General features: G+C 46.4%; 1 protein-coding gene across 1 annotated transcript in view; it reads left to right on the top strand.

Annotated features, from left to right (window-relative positions):
• The window catches only part of CHST15 (carbohydrate sulfotransferase 15), a 418,011-nt gene that overhangs the window by 369,169 nt on the left and 30,780 nt on the right, over positions 1-18,062 (top strand). Inside the window, exon 7 of the mRNA XM_086950617.1 lies at positions 4,400-4,556. Within this exon, the coding sequence (XP_086806743.1) occupies positions 4,400-4,556 (157 nt within the window). The remainder of the gene's footprint in view (positions 1-4,399; positions 4,557-18,062) is intronic.

Raw genomic sequence — 18,062 nt, 5'->3', positions numbered from 1 at the left:
TCTATGTATGCTGCATTCTGCAATACAAGAAGAAATTAAAGTGCTTCTCCTCATTGCGCCATTCTTACACCTGCTATTGCATGGCGTAGGTTTTTGACACTGCCTCACATTTACATCTCCTTGTGGCAGCATCAGAAAGCAATAGGTGTTGCAGTGGAACACCCACAGCAACGCCCATTGCATGCCCATTGCATGCCACTTTGTAAATATAGTGCAGGGCATTGCACCACCGGAACATTTTTTTTAAAGTGACGTTCCGGGGGCTCAATCCCCTTGTAAATATGCCCCTTTGTGTCCTGATGCACGCGAAGTGTCCTGCAAAGTGATAATGTACGGGGAGGCGGGTGGTAGGTGCCATCTGCTCGGAGTGCAAGTGGTGATGAGACAAGGGAGGGCTCTAGGGGCGAGAGCGCGAGGGCTCTCACATGGCTGGAGACTTCAGAATCTCTCACAGGAAGATAAGAAGTACATCACACCCTTCTTTAATGAATGCCCTGCCCTCCCTATAATTTTACTGGAGAGAGAAATAATGACAGAATTAAAAAGCAACAGCTTGAGTTCACTGACCTAGGTTACGCAGTTAAGTGCAGCAGCTCTGAGTATTAGGGGGTTACCGAGGCCCTATTTTCCATTTCCAGGACTTCCTAGGGCCTCACTATGTAAAGTATTGCAGTGCGGAGCCTGTCACTGTACTGCATTACCCGGTGACACAGTAGGGTATAGTGCGCATTATCAATTTTGCAAAGCAACATCTCTTGTATTCTCTAGACAGTTCCACGAATATAGCACTTAAGGAGCACTTACGTTTCAGTATTTATTATCCCTAAACGTGGAGGCATTTTGTTCTCTGAATCATGTAATATCCCGGGATAGCCGTCGCGAGGCGCCAGTGCTAACTCAGCACCTCATTCTAAATATTCCTCTAGTCTAATGTATATATGATGCTTTGAAGGAGGGTAGAGGGGGTAGTGTTAGTGTACGAGTACGCCATTACCTACCTTGCTCGAGTGAACCCCACATCTAAAATGCCCTCCGAAGCATGACATGACAGACTTGTGAGAAATCTTTCCGAGGGCTAAGGCGAAAATCTAAAGCAGGGCCATGGTGGCGTATTGCTTATTTACCTTGTGCTGTAAAAGCGTTGCTCTAAGTATTGCAAATATAAGATGCTCTCCAGTGAAAACAAAACTTGCCCTATGGCGCCATCTAGTAGCGTGTCCACGTAAGCTGCCTCTTTATTATTGTAGAAGATAGGCTTGCCTACAGTACAACAAAAAAGTCTATTAACACATTCTGCTGAAAGAGTACAGGGCCTGGGGCAATACATCCTCTGACCACCCCCATCTACCCCCACCCTCCTAGTGCCGGACCTGTGCGTGAAAACCGTTGTGCGTTTGAAAATGGTTTCAGTACGTTCTGCTGTATTGGGACACTGTGTCTGCCTTCCGATGGATAAAGAGACGCCAACGAAAATGTATTTATCTGTACTCTAAACGTTCATAATAGTTTTCCCAAATAAGCAGCCGCGGCCGCCGGCCGGTAGTGGGAGTACCGGCCGGGCGTTGACTTGGGCAGGGGGAGGGGCAGGGTGGGGGTAGTAATGTATGGATTACGGAGTTAAAGTGGAAAGTAAACATAAAAATAAATGAAACGAATTTTGTTGCGTGCACTGCATCACCAAATGCGATGCAGTGCGCGCAACGAAATTCGTTTTATTTATTTTTATGTTGACTTACCTGTTAAACTCCGTAATCCATACATTACTACCCCCACCCTGCCCCTCCTCCTCCCCACGTCACCGCCCGGCCGGTACTCCCACTACTGGCCGCGGCTGCAAATAAGGGCTGGTGCCATTGCGTCCAGGCATCTCTCCCTGTGACGCAAGGTGAGCAGCGCTCTTGTGACGATGGCCTTTGATGAGGATCAGACCAATAAGGAGCTGGTGCACGTTTGTAAACTTGGGATTCTGGCCTTAAAATCCAAGGTAGCTGCTGCTGCCTTGTCAGTGTATAAGCAGCAGTGTGGCTAATTGGGGCCGATGAGCCCACCACCCAGGGACGGATTGGTAATGCGGGCACTCGGGCATTGGCCGAAGGGCCGGTGTCTCAGTGCCCGCTGCGGGCCGTTTTTTCCCCATATCTCCCAGTCCACAGAGAGCACTGACAGGCCTGTTCAGCAATGATCAGCTGTAGCCTCTCATTGACCCCCTGCCCTGCCAAGCAATCACGCTGATGGTGGGCTGGGGAAGGGTGATTGTGTGCCAGAATCGGCCTCCCTGGTGGCCAGGTGTGGCTCAGGCCATTTTCACCTCAGCCGCCCTAGGGCCCACGCAGCCCTGAAACAGTGTTTGCATTAACACCTTGCCCACAGCTCTTCTGATTCAGGGCATAGTGAGGGAGGAACACTGGGTCTCACTTTGGGGGCCAGGTAATGTGGGGACATGGCACCATCTTCACCTTAGCCTTCCCCACCACCATCCCCATGGATGGCCCAGCAGCTGTGTTTTTTGCTTTATCCCCTCTCCTGCCAGGCCATTGCCCCGAGGCAGTGAAGGGCTGGGGAAGGCTGAGTAGTTTACAAATAACTGGGGCCTCACTGTTTCTAAGGTGCTCCTGCGCTGGAGGGCTGGGGATTAATTTTCTAATAGAAAGGGGCCTCGCTGCTTTTCAGGTGCTCCTGCGCTGGAGGGCTGAGGAGTAATTTTGTAATAGAAAGGGGCCTCACTGTTTTTAGGTGCTCCTGCCCTGGAGGGCTTTGGAATATTTTTTTAATAATAAGGGGCCTCACTGTTTTTCAGGGGCTTCTGCCCTGGAGGGCTGGGGAATCATTTTTTTAAGAGGAAGGGGTCTCGCTGTTTTTCAGGTGCTCCTGCGCTGGAGGGCTGGGGAATAATTTTGTAATAGAGAGCTTGTAGGACATTGTCACCTTGGCCCTGTGTCCTTCCCAAGAACAATATCCTCCCACTTACATTCCTTGTGTGTTTCATGAAAGGACAACCCCGCAAATGTGGGCCACGCCCGTGAATATCGGCCACACCCATGAATGTGGGCCACGCCCCACGAATGTGAGCCACTATTTTTGTCAGTGCCCTGACCAAATTGTGATCCCAATCTGACCCGGCACCACCACCAAAGGGCTAGAGTGTGACCTCTTCAAGTCAAAGATGAGTTGAAACGTCCATTCTCACAGGAAGTACTCACTATTACAGAGCTCCCAATGCTGTTGGCAAGGACAAAGAGGCAGGATTCACTCTCTAGACACAGTGCAGGAGGAATCTGACAAATAAACAAAGCCCCTTTAGTTTTTTTCACCAATATCTTACCCCTTCACGAGTGTTATATGAAGCGGTAATACCCCTGCCTGATAGCGCTGCCATGCTTCCTGGCAATGGAATCTGAAACCAGACTGCGAGGTTTTAGAGAAAATCTTCCAGGCTGTAAAGAAGTTATCCAAACGACAAAGACTAGGTAGTATCAAAACCAGCAAATGAGGAGCAATCCTTGTCTTAGTTGTTTCAATAGTTATAAATACTCCAGTCCCCATGTTCAGGTGTCTGTTCTACTGGTGATTGGCATGCAAGAAGAACGTCCCCTCCCATCATGCAGTGCTTAGGGAAGTCAGGTCAGAGCATTCGGTGCCAGACCCCGGAAACCATTCTTTACTGCAGGGACCCTGCCGTCTTTTCTTACAAGTATGTCCAAGAAATTATTTAAGAAATGTTCTGCATGTCGCTTTACCATGCTTCCATAACTTATTTTGAAAGGCAGAAGACTTTTTATTCCTCTTCTCAGTTCTCACCACCTCAACTCTGAGTCAGGACTACTCAATAGTCTCCTGCCTTCCTTTCCTGCAACTACCCTTATTTCCCCCTACAATCTTGACAACCACATTTATGGAGTGTAATATGTTCTATAAATGTATCAAATTAGTGTGCATTTTGTTTAGATGGATGGAAATAGAGGTCAGTTTTCACTACCGTTCTCAGCCAGGAAAACCCTGGTTTAAAGAGGTAATGAGAACTGCTAAATACTCCCCTCCCTATGAGAGAGGATGCCCATGGCGAGGGGGTATTTTATTTTTTATTTTTAAAAAGAAAATCAAATCCTGCTTTGTGTGTTTGTCACTAAAGAAGGATGGAGGTGATATTAGAGCCCTAAGGGGTAGGTAAAGTTCAATTAGAGTTGACTGTTAGTACATTGTTTAGGGGCATTGAATTTATGCCACCAAGCCGAAAGTTGACTTATATTGTGAACTCAGCTTACCTCCAAATAAATTGGTATTTTCTGCAAAAGTTTGAGCGTTATGAGTAGTTCTGTTCCGAGTGATGCCGTATGAGCCGGATGTTATTTGTGTATTATGGACTGCACAGTTTACTCTTTCTGTTTCTTGTTTCTCCTAGGTTATACTCTGATTATTTGTACTTTGCACTTGCAAATAAATCGGCCGAAGACTTCCATGAGAAGGTTGTGGAGTCACTGCAGCTGTTTGAAAATTGCTTGCAGCAGTACTCCTTACGTGTATGCGCCTACAGTACCTCCCTCAACGATGCCATGCCGGTGCGTATACAGCTGTTTCAGAGCAAACATCTTTTTTTTTAAGTGGGGAGACTAATTAACTTAGGCAGTTTGCAAGCGACATCATGGTGCATGACATCATGGCACGTGACCACACGTGACAACACAGAAAGTGGCATCACAACTCATGACATCACAGGAAGTGACATCACATGAAGTGACATCAGATTTTAAAACATCACACATTTAGCAGGTCTATTGTGTTTAGCTGGTCTATCATGAGGACATAAGAGCGCATTACAATATTTAACAAACAAGATTTTGCATCAGGGTTTTGCCAAAAAAGTGACACAAACCTGACCCAAAATTCTGGGCCTCAACGTGTATATTTATTTTTTAAGCTCTTCCACTAAGAAATAAGTACCAAGGATCAGTAGCGGTCGGTGGTAGGAGTAGCTGCCGGGCGGTGACATGGGAGGGGGAGGGGCATGGTGGGGGGATAGTAATCTATGGATTTCGGAGGATTACAGGTAAGTAAACATATAAATAAATAAAACAAATTTCATTGCGTGCACTGCATCGCATTTGGGGATGCAGTGCGCGCAACAAAATTAGTTTTATTTATTTATATGTTTACTTAACTGTAATCCTCCGTAATCCATAAGTGACTACCTCCCTCCCTGCCCATCCCCCTCCCAACATCACAGCCCAGCAGCTACTCCCGCCACGGACCGCTACTGCCTAGGATATTCATGGCAGTGAATCTGTTCTTCTTAATTGAATGCAACGTCCACTTTTTAAATATAATATGTGGTTAAGACACCTGCTGCAGAGACCTTTATGTGGCCTTAAATCTCAGAAAATAATAATAGTGGTATTTTTATTTTATGTAGATAGATAAGTAGGTCACTCCTTTTCACAGAGAGATCCTTTTGATGCTTGCTATTCATTAATTGCAATGTTTTAAATATAGCACAGTGAGCTATAAAGGACATGTGACTCCTACACCTTAGTTTGATTTTGGAGAGTTGGAATAGCGATTCCCTACATAGATCACTTCCTTGTCTTCAGTATCTAACTTGTAAAGTAATAGGTGCTGGTGCCCCAATGAATGAATGATGAACTTTATTTGTTTGATTACTTAAAATCATCACAAATCAATAAACCAACCAAACGACAACATACGCATGTAACACCCAGGTTAAGGGAATAGACCTAAAAGTTCGAAAGACATGAGCCATTATTCCTAGAATCATAAAGTTCACACACAATGAGAGATCCAATAGGGACACGAATAGCCAAACTAATGGTGTTTTTAAATAAGGCTGTATCACAAAGAACAAGAACATGAAATGGCTCGTGCTGCATGCTTTAGGCCTACATTGGATGAGTAGAGCAGCATTGCCTACAATCCATAAGATCCCTCTTTCATCTAATATAAAATAAATTAAGGGATAAAATAACAAGTAATGCAAAAAATCTAGTATAACATAAATTAGAACATTGGAATGTTGGGAGCTCCATTGCAGACAATGGAGTGCTCCATGCTTCTACGGGCCGGTAAAGGCCCGCAGCGCAACATTCCAATTTTCTACAAAGGCTTCTCGAAGCTTGAGGGGATTTATATCCCCTCGAGATTCGAGAACCCTTTGTTTAATTTGTTAGAACATTCTGCCCTCTAGTGGCAGAATGTTCTAATAGCCTTATAGCCCTTCGTAGCAGGGTTATACGAGCAATTAAAGTCCCGCTGTCTCGTTAAAGTCCCTCGCCTTCGGCTCGGGCCTTTACCGATCCAGCGGGCCTTTAATAGCCGGTATAGCCTGCTACGGCCGGCTATAAGGCTATAGTGTCTCATGCTGCGTACTTCTTGTCAATGTGTAACTAGTTAGGAATAACCACATACACTACAGTCCATAAAATCAATCATTCACCTAATGAAGGGTAATTCAATAACAATTAAATTAAAAGGCTGCTATCCTTCATGACGAGAATTTTTTGTCTTCAATAGCATGTAGGGATTTTGCATTACGGCAAAATTCAGAAACGTTCTTAGTGTTCAAACAGTGTGGTGCTGCTTCCTTAGAGGTCTTTAATTCATTAAAAAGCATAATCTGTTTAATCTAAAGATTCCGTTCAGTGCTCACTGCCGGCAGCAACATAAAAGATGAATAAAAGTTTGTGTTTATAAGAGCACATCCTGCAACCTAAAGAAGGATACGAGACTGAGAACCATGACAATCTGAGACTGAGGACTATGACAAACTGAGACTGAGGACCGCGACAATCTGAGACTGATGACCGCAACAATATGACACTGAGGACCATGACAATCTGAGACTGAGGACCATGACAATCTGAGACTGAGGACCATGACAATCTGAGACTGAGGACCACGACAATCTGAGACTGAGGACCGCGACAATCTGAGACTGAGGACCTTGACAATCTGAGACTTAGGACCGCGGCAATCTGAGACCGAGGACCACGACAATCTGTGACAGAGGACTGCGACAATCTGAGACAGGGGACTGCGACAATATGAGACTGAGGACTGCGATATTCTGAGACTGAGGACCACAACAATCTTGAGACTGAGGACCACGACAATCTGAGACTGAGGACCGCGACCATCTAAGACTGAGGACCACGACAATCTGAGACTGAGGACCACGACAATCTGAGACTGAGGACCATGACAATCTGAGACTGAAGACCGCGACAATCTGAGACTGAGGACTATGACAATCTGAGATTGAGGACCACGACAATCTGAGACTGAAGACCACGACAATCTGAGACTGAGGACCACGACAATCTGAGACTGAGGACCACGACAATCTGAGACTGAGGACCGCAACAATCGGAGACTGAGGACCGCGACAATCTGAGACTGAGGACCACAACAATCTGAGACTGAGGACCGCGACAATCTGAGACTGAGGACCACCACAATCTGAGACTGAGGACTGCGACAATCTGAGACTTAGGACCAGGACAATCTGAGACTGAGGACAGCGACAATCTGAGACTGAGGAATATGACAATCTGAGACTGAGGACCACGACAATCTGAGACTGAAGACCACGACAATCTGAGACTGAGGACCATGACAATATGAGGTTTAGGATTATGACAATCTGAGACTGAGGACCATGACAATCTGAGACAGAGGACCATGACAATCTGAGACTGAGGACCATGACAATCTGTGCTCACGACGGATAACCTCACAGCTCTCTCGATATTTACTTTGAAAATAGAACTGCGGGAGCAAAGAATTGTAGGAATTCAGGAGTAAGGATGCAGACCTAGGTTTGGTGAACTCCGCCATATCTTCTGCCTGGCTAAATACTAAGACCTGAGACTCCTATGTTGATTTAAGGGACAGTCTTGATGGAGTTTTATACCATATGTCATCACTTTCTATTCTAAAGATTGAATTGCTTTATTTAAATAACTCACACTGGGATTAACAGGGAGACTTTTGTCCCCAACCAAAAATGTGTCAATAATGAACTTCAGACTCCCTTCATTTGCCCTAATCCCCAGATAACAGTATTTAAAAAAAACAGCTTTACAGACAAAGGCCAAAGTCAAGACCCACCTGAGCCCAGGAGGTGCGGCTAGGGAGCCGGGATATTTTCGCACATACTTTAGAACAGATTGCTGAGTGCCACAGGCCCCACTGTCTGGTCATACTAAACCCAGTTTGAGGGTCTCCCTCTTATTGACCCTATCCATAACTATCCCTAGTCCGAGGTGCTTGTTATGTAAGCTTTGTACATAAATGGCAGTGTGGTGAATGCACCACTCCCACCAGACTGTGAGTTTCCTTATCTATTGGACAGTATCCCCAGTTTTTGCAGCTATGCTTGTGTGCTCTTTTGCTGTATCCTTCGTTTAGTGATGTGAGCAAAAGAAGGATGGAGGACACATGAGGAATGAGGAATGCAAGGACAGGTTCACTATCAAATGCAGGACAGGTAAATGAAAAGGAAAGTAACAAAGATCAGGGGAGGAGGTTTGCACTATAGAGACACTCCGAAAAGATAGAAGCAACTTTGATTAAAGAAACATAAAGGAACATAGCCAGGAAACACAGGAGCTGCTTGATGGGCTGCTCTTTGCCCGTCTCAATCAACATGTCAGCCTTCCCACACATGAATTCGGACATGTGCTTGATCCCATCTGCACCAATTTTCCGATTCAAGTGGTGGAGCCCAGTCCGGTGACCTGGTTGGACATTACATAACCTACTTTTCTTGGGAAGTGTCTAGGGCTCTGCCTTTGGTATGTCCAAGCTTTAAATCACCTTTTGGGAACATTGATCCATCTTTACTCAACACAGTGTTGGTAGCCTCTAAACCAAGACTGGTTGGAGAACTCGACGCTCAGGTGGCGGTGTTCTCTAGCTGGGTCTATTCGGCAGTGGCGACGACGGCCCCTCCTCGTTCAAACAGATGGGCTAGAGAATCACCGTCAAAACCCTGGTTCAACTGTGTGCTTTAAGGCCTGAAACATTTTTTTTTGTTTTTTTAAACACACTCTAATAACGACTGCAGAAATGATAATGACAGCGTCACAGATAAAATAAACCGTACAGCCTTTTCTGATTTTACCCCTCACTCGTATATAAAAACAAATAGTAGACATATGCACACCATACTCATAAGGCAGCATATCTTGTCAAAGGGTACCCCAAACATTGCAGTCAAGATCCGAGAATTCCTTTAGAAAGTATGTGCAGTACAGTTACAAGTCCATCACAATAACTTGTCATTTTATAGGTAAACATGAACATTATAAAAACGTCCCATCTAAACCAAACCCCACCCACCCCCCACCCACTCCTGGTCTAGTTACTCCAGATACTGCCACCACCTGTGGGGGACTTCCCTGGTGTCTTAAACTGTAGGGTATGAGGAATAAATATGATCGCTTGCGTTCTGGTGGAGGGCCTATATCACAGGACATATCTGGGAAAGGCGGCTTCTTACTGGGACCCTGCCGCTGGCGATGGGGCGAAGTCAAGTGCTTCCAATTCGATCAGCATAGTTTCCCATTCCAGAGAAATAGGGTACTTTCGTAGCCCCTTCTCTTCCTCCTTCCTAAGAGCAGCTCCTTCCGCCCGACCCCATTGTACTAAGTCTGTTTGCCATATAGTGACCACAGGGGATCTAGGTGACTTCCACCGCATAGTTATGGCCCTACTAGCCAAAATAAGTGCAAGGTCAAGGAATTTAATCCTAGCTCTGTGCGCCCTTGGACGTCTATGTAGACCCACAAGACATGGTAAGGCCTCGTCCGGGACCGGTAGTTGGATCACCGTAACAAGGGCATGGCGAACCATTGTCCAATAACTGTGCAACCGAGGATAAGACCACATCATATGGATGAAGTCTGCCTCGTCACCTCCACAACGAGGACAACCATGAGAGGAATCCAGAAACATATGGTGTATTACCTTGGCGGTCAGGTAGGATCGATGGAGCACCATAATTTGAATACATTTAAGTCTGGCATTACGTGATACTCTTTTGATATGTTCCAACATAATCCGCCATGCCTTATCCGTAAGTTCCCCACCAGAGTCCTCTGCCCAGCGATCTCTGAGGGCCAGGAGTGAAATGGCTGCGTGTGCCCTAATCCCCGTATAGAGCCAGCGGACTAGATGACCTCCCGGTCCATGTAATATAGGAGGTGCACTAGTTCATGCTGTATGGGTATGGTTCGGCGCGGCGCCCATGTGATTCTAATGTAGTGTAACACCGTGGCATATAACAGATATAGGTGTCGTGGAGCCCCAGTAACCTGCACAAAGGTCTCCTGGTCCTACAAAGTGTCATCCCCGAAAAAGGAACCCAACTCCTCAACCCCACTAGTTGTCCATCCCTGTATTCTGGTGCCTGTAAGTCGACCTTGTGGCGTGGGTATGCCCAGTAAAGGAATATTTGCAGAGTAAGGCAGCACTGCTGACGTGTAGGCAAGAGCTTTCCTCCAATAAAGTAATGGTGTTTTGAGTAGGGGGTCATGTTGGGGGAATCCGGGTTCTGGGCAACAACAAATAGTGGAGCTCTCCGCGATCTAATCTCGCCGGCGTGAAGCCGATTTCATGTAGATTTCTACCAGCTGTCCAATACTAGAGCCACTGCAACTGGCTAGCATAATAATATCCCCTAAAATCTGGGGCTGCCATGCCGCCTGCTGTCATCCCTAGCTCGAGTTTGCGCAGGCTAAGTCGTCTCCGGCCCTTACCCCAGATCAAAGTGATCAGAATGGTATTCAGCATTTTAAAAATAGATTGGGGGAGGAGCACCGGTACGTTCACAAAATAGTATAATAGGCGGGGGAGCATGACCATTTTTGAAAGTGCAATCCTACTCATCACTGACAGAGGCAAAATCGACCAGAATCCCACATTACTTCGGAGTCTACGTTATTGCACTCAAAATTTTACCGTCAATCTGATCCTCAGGCGTCCTCTACACTTGTATAGCCAGGTATTTGAAAGTGGTGGGGGCGACAGGGATTGAGTAAGTACCAAATCGTATGTGAGGTAGTTGTGGTGTGTCTCGGAAGAAGAAGCAGGTCGATTTCATGGGGATTATCGCTAGTCCTGACAGTTTCTTGAATGTGTCAAATATATCAGATAATGGGACGTTATCGGCTGTCAAGTCATGAAGGTATAAGAGGATGTCATCCGCATAGATGGATATAAGGTGCCGAGTTCCATCAATGAGAATGCCTAAACGGTCCGCAGTGCTCCGCAGGGCTAGAGTAAGTAGTTCAAGGGCAATCACAAACAACAGCGGGGACAAGGGGCAGCCCTGCCTCGTACCCCTGTGCACCTCGTAGCAGTCCGAAATGCATCTGCCAGTACATCCCCTGGCCATAGGTAACGTATATAATAGGCGGACCCATTTCAAAAAGAGGTCCGGAAAGCCAAACCGTTCCAGAGACTCAAAAATGATTTCCCAGGACAGGGAAACAAAGGCTTGTTTCAGGTAAAGCGCTATACATCCTGCTCAAGAAAAATCATGTGGAGTAGCCGCCATTATAGAATGCAGTCTGCGGGTGTTCAGGGAAGTACTGCGATTTGGAAGGAATCCGCATTGATCCCTGTGAATAATTGTGGGGAGGTGCGATTGTATACGAGTAGCGAGGGCCTTACTCAAAATGTTATACTCTGTGGAAAGCAAGGCTAAGGGTGGTAATTACTCATGTCCAGTGTATCTCGCCCTGGCTTGGAGATGGACACATCCAATGCCAGCATAGTAGAGTCAGGCAGGCGACCGGTATCATAGGCCACCTTATAGACCGTTATAAGACCGGCACTAGGAGCTCCGAGTAAGTTAAATAAAACTCCACCAGGAGTCCATCCATGCCTGGCGTTTTGTTGCGATTCAGGCTCTTAATAGCTGCCCATATCTCATGTTGGGTAATGTCTTTTTTTGTGTCATCCGTTAGCGTCGGAAAGGGGAGGTCCTGGAAGAACGCATTCAGCTCCGCACTGTCTATTTTCGTGGAAGGAAGATAAAGTGCCTGGAGATGTTCACGAAAAGCCTCACTTATTTCAGCCTGCGTTTTGACTATGACACCAACCAGAGTGCGAATACTTGTTATAATCGGCGGGTCAGGACAATCCCGTACCAGACGGCAAAGCAGGGTGCCTGATCTGTCAGCTTCAGCGTGTGTTCGCTGGAGATAGTCCCTATAATCTATTGTCCGAAGCGTTTCCAACGCCTCGCCATGGTCTATATGGGCAGTTGGTAGCTCCCCTTTCTTCCCCGGATCAAGGGCTGCCGTCCTCTCCAGAGTTGCAGCCTGACCTCCACATCACATAATTTATGATGTACCTCTTGCCTGGCCCCTACCAACCGGCCTATCACCGCTCCGCGGACCACCACCTTCAGGGCGTCCCAGTCTATCAAATTCGAGGAGGCTGTATTCCAGTTCTCCATCAAGTAATCAGATAGAGTGGTAGTTAATGACATGCGAAAGGGGTTGTCCTCGAGCAGACGGGGTTCAATCGCCATGTGGGCACTGGAGTCGGTACCCTGCCCCACAGGAGTGTATGTTTCAGTGGCCTATGGTCAGAGAAGATCTTAGCCAAATAATTAGCCTCATTCACTGTAGTGAGGAGAGACCTTGGGCGGAAGGGCAACGCTTATCTTGCTCGACCTTTCAGCCGAGTTCGATACATCCATTGCTTTTGTAGCGTCTGGCCAGGATTGGGCTGTCAGGTGAGGTGTGGGAATGGCTCCGCTCCTTTCTGGAAGCTCGGACTGAGCAGATCTGGATTCCACCCTTCTCCTCTTCTCCTCAGGAGGTTTCAACAGGTGTCCTGCAGGGGTCCGCCCTTAGCCCGCTTCTATTTAACATCTGTATGACTCCTCTGATATATTCAGCAGAGGAGCTGGGGGCTAAGGTGATGGCATATGCGGATGACACCCAGTTGGTCTTCACCTGGGATAAAGGGGCAGGCACTGTATCTCAGGCCCAACATTGTCTAGCCTCAGTTTTAACTGGATGGCGGATGCACAGCTCAAATGCAATGAAGAAAATTCGGAGATCCTGCTATTTGGCACTTTTTCCCCGAATTTCCGAGAGCAGCTCTGGCCTCCAGACTACCCATGTCCGACCTCCACAGGGAAACCGGCAAAAATCCTTGGAGTCTGGTTTGATGAGCAGCTTTATTTCACGGCACACATCAAGAAGCTGGCTGGTGGCTGTTTCGGCCTGCTTAAATCCTTTAGAAGCTTCTTTCCCCTTCTGCCAGCTGCGGCGAGACAAACAATTACATGTGTGCTAATTATGTCCTGGCTGGACTATGCCAATGCCCTTTATTCTGGCATCCCGAGCTATCTAGTGAAGAAACTACAGGTGATCCAGAACACCGCAGCCAGACTGCTGTTGGGGCTGTAAGCCAGGGACAGTGTACAGAATCAGCTGCGTCTATATCACTGGCTGTTGTTTAGCAGCCAGAGTGAAATTTAAATTACTGATTATGACCCATTGTGCGCTTCACGGATTCGGGCCTCTATCTACAGAGGCGGGTGTCTTTCTATGCCCCTACACGCTCCTTCCCCTCCGGATCCCTATTCCTGGACCGAGTCCCACTTTTTAAGCGGCAGAGGATTGGTGGTGGCTTCTGTAGTACATTGTAAGTTATCTTTCTAGTCTTTGTAGAACTTATCTGCTTGATGTTCTATATTCTGTATTCTCTGTGTGTTTATCCTGTGGATTCTATGCTGTGGCAGTTTACCGGTTGCTGCTGCAGTAGAGGGTCTGCTCTTACTCGACTTCTTATCCTGAATAAAAGAACTCTATCAACTCTATCTACTTGGCCACTGGACTTAGTTACTACAGCTTCTTCTCAGTGAAGGCAACTATTGCCTGGAATGCTCTCCCGCTGGCTCTGCGCACTATCCAGGATCCAGTGGTTTTTAAAAAAAAACTGAAAACCCATCTTTTTATCTGAAGTTCACCATGACATCCCTTTAGACATGCGCCGGGACACTCCTGAGTAGCCGTGCGCGTAATAAAATAATGTAGCATAACATAAGATAAAATGGACATGAGCAAGGATGCAAAGGACGTGGGAGATAAATAAATACAATAATAATAATAATAATAATAATAATAGATAAATAAGCACAAGACTCTCATACTTGTGGAGTTTGTTGACCCAGTGTTCCTGATTTTTGATAGGCACAAATATGGAGTTGGTTGACATTTTCTAGTTGTTGCATGTGGAGATCAGGAATGACGAGGGGTGGAAGCAAGATGAGTGAGAGCTAAGAACAGACAGAGGGTATCAAACACAGTACATGAGCGGACGTTAGCTCATGCAGTATATGCCAGTATTCTTCATCATTTCTAGAGTTGATCTTTACATTTTTGAAAGTGCTAAAATAAGTCCACATCAGTTGTGTAGGTGCGGCCTGGCTCTAGCATGTATTTAGGTCGTTTGTGGGGGGTGTGGGGGGAAATCAATTTGAGGAGGTTGGTTATAGATCTGTGGCTACATTTGCGTGCACCAACCAGGATGTTGAATACCAGCACACGGCCAGTGGTCAGGTCGGTTTACATCCACTCTGTCCCTAATCCCCAGCTGGAGGAGCAATCCTGGGGCCTCATTTATGAAAAGTGACGCATCGCTGCGAGAAAACAGATGCGTCACTTTTCATTGCGCCCTCCATGCGACCCCAATAATGCGTCATATTTACAATGTGATGCATCATTGTGCAAGGACTTACAGATACGTCAGTATTTCTGACGTATCTGTAAGCGCAAAAGTGACGCATTGCTGGAGTGTGTCACAAAAGTGATGCAACTCCAGGAATGCGTCCTTTCACATGGGGCAAGCCCCATATGAAAGGGCCTGCGTCAGTCTTACGCCTGCTGTGAGGCAGGCGCAAGATTTTGACGCAACGGCGTCTTAGAAGTGACGCAGTGAAATCTCATAGATCTCACTGTGTCACTTCTACGACCTTTCTTGCGTCAATATGCCCCCCTTGCATACATTATACCTGGCGCAGGTATAATGTGGCGCAGGGGTTTACAAAGTGACGCATCTACCTAGATGCTTCACTTTGTAAATATGGCGCAACAAGGTGCATTTTTTATGCCACTAGTGCGTCACAAAAAGTGACGCACCGGCGGTGTAAAAGTGACGCACAGCCTCATAAATGAGGCCCCTGGTGTTTAACCCACGTACCTTCACATATGAACCATCCGAATGCAACGATAGACATCTGTTGGCGCAAGAACACAGCAGTGCAGAAGGATGAGAAGTTGAGGGGAGAGGAAGGAGGTTAGGGTGATCCTCTCTAAGCAATTAGGCTATAATGAGGTAACCACTGGCCCACCTAGATGTGAACAGTGCTGCAAAACTGGATGAAGACTTTACCGAAGGATTTCAGATCCCTTACAAGAGAATGCAGATCCGTGGGAGCCAGGAAAGGTGAAGCATGCACGGAAGTGTGAGAGGTGTATGGTGGCCCCTTCCCATGAGGGTCCAGTGGAGCTTCAGAAGCTTCAAGAGTGCGTGCTGTCCCAAACTAGACTTTGGGTGAAATTAGAATTACCTTGGCCCAAAATGCAAGGCAGTGTGAGAGGTGTATGGTGGCCCCTTCCCATGAGGGCCCATTGGAGCTTTTGATGCTTCAAGAGTGCGTGTTGTCCCAAACTAGACTTTGGGTGAAATTGGAATTACCTTGGCCTCAGTAAATTACTTTATAGAGCAGATGGGCTGTGTAGTCCATCTGAAAACTGAACTGAAATGTAGACAAATCATTTTCATCATTGGACAAAGGAATAGGCAATCGTGCTATTTATCCATGCCCCACATCCCAGATTAGAATATTTTGCTGCAATGTGCCTGACGGACTGTTTATGTTTGTTTTATGAACGTGTACAGAGGGTGTGTTTTGCTGTGGCGTGTTGTGTGTGCTGTTTGATTATGACCTTGTACAGGTAGTGCTGAAATGATGCTCTGGGGTGCTAATGGTCGGAGGGAATGCTTGTGTTTGAAAGTACAATCATGAGTAAAAGGAGGTGTACTGGCCTTGTGTTTTGTAATGTGCTTGTCGATCTGTTCTCTGCAGATTTTGAGTTTTCTCGTCAAGCTGTGCAGTACTCGTGAGTTAAAGGGCTTGGTATTCGTTACTATGCCTGTTGCGCCATCTAGTGGCTGTTCTTCCCCATACCGCTCTACCTCTGTCAGATTCAATAGGTCGTTCCTAATGAAAAGCGCGACATTCACCATCCTGCGCCTACTGCACCCAGATACGTTCTAACTAAGGCACGGGCAAAGTGGGCAATTGCCCTGTCTCCTAACTTTCAAGTGGCCCAGTAGGAAAGGAAACCTCTTTAATTGACCGTTGTCTATCCTATTTTTCTCCCTGAACCTCTCCCTCTCTCTCTGCCTACCTCTACCTTTGAGACTGCTCTTACAAAACTTCATTTTAAGGATGCAAGCTTGAATTAGCAGGAAATGGTACTAAAATTCAAAGTTGCTTCATACAGGGGCCTCCAAAATACGTTTTGCCCAGGCCCCCAAAATCCTTAAAGTGACACTGACTGCAATGAGTGTCTCACCAGTGTCAAGAGCCTGTGAATATACATTGTCATACTAAATAACTAAACCAACATTATTTCAAGGAAAACATAAAGGAAATTAATTAATATGAATCCTTGAGACCGTTCCGGTGATAAGTGCGCTATACAAGAGCTTTTGACATTGACATTGACAAATGCGCGCTATCAACATTTCTACCAAATGCATATCGATGCTAAATGGATTTCTATTCAAATGAACTGAAAGAAATATAATATAACGCCTAAACACACACATCTAGACCAGGGACATTCATGCAAATAAATCAAATCATGAGAAGAATAGGCAACATAACCGGATTCATGATCAATAAATGTATTTTGTACATTTCACGACCCAGTAGCTTTAACCGTTGAACCTTATGTGCATCAATTGGTGAATTTAAAGTAAATGCATGTGTCCAAAATCAGTGACTGAGATGTGTATTTTCCTTCTCCCTCACTAGTTTTCTCACACCCTCTGTACTGCGCACCATCACACTGGTCTCTCCAGCTCTGCCTTTGATCGCTCCTCTGCTTCTCCCATGTTCATGTCCTAACCTTAGTTCTGTTTCAGGTTTTACCTCCACCTTGTCCGACGGAAGTCCGTTCCATGCATTACCTCCCACTCTCTGAAGACAATGGCAGCTGGCATCTACGGGAAGGGAGGGAGGCGCGGGCAGGCGGGCACAGGCGCTAAAATTTATTAATATTATTATTATTATTTTTAAAACCCTGCTTTAACCGACGTCCTCCGTCCACACTTTGAGAGCAGCACCCTGACTGGAGGTAGAGGCATCACTCACCACTCCCAAGGACACTGGAGCCCTGCTCTTACTCTGACCGAGTTAGAGGTTCACAGTGCGCATGTGTGGCTGGCCATCGCAAGACAGCCGGACAAAAAACGCATGCACACTTTGAAAATTGCAAACACAGCCAACCCTCCTCCCTGCTGCTGTCACTCAGAGGTGGCCCTGCCCCCGTCCTGAAGCAAGCTTCAGGACGGAGGGACGAAACATAACATGGTAATGTATTACCATTCTATTTTTTATTCTTTGGGGAGTAACTTAAGTGGGGAGATGCCCCTCCACTCCAACGGAGGAGCTGCCGCTGTCTAAAGAGCAGCTTCCTGCGGTAGTTCCGATTCTCCACCTGCCAAGTGGTATCTCCCAGACTGGCAACTTGTCTATAGGCCTCAGTCTGGACTATTGACCTCTGGGACCAGGTGCAGTCATCCAGGGAAGGTCCCAGCAATGTGTTTAAAGGGACAGCAATATTTCCTGTTTAGGGCTAGTTAACTTCCCCGAAATCACCACAGCATGTCCTTGGATTTCTCCCACTCATTTCATTCTAATGAAAACTGAGGTCTTTAGATAAGGTACTTGCTCGTTATTTACCAGTACTCTTCAAAAACCCTCATTATAAGGTCCGGTATTTACCTACCACACG

The sequence above is a fragment of the Lissotriton vulgaris genome, unplaced genomic scaffold (genome assembly GCF_964263255.1).
Source record: "Lissotriton vulgaris unplaced genomic scaffold, aLisVul1.2 SCAFFOLD_656, whole genome shotgun sequence".
In the NCBI taxonomy this organism is placed as follows: domain Eukaryota; kingdom Metazoa; phylum Chordata; class Amphibia; order Caudata; family Salamandridae; genus Lissotriton; species Lissotriton vulgaris.
Note: the sequence above shows the minus strand (reverse complement) of the source record. Positions and strands in the feature narration are given on the sequence as shown.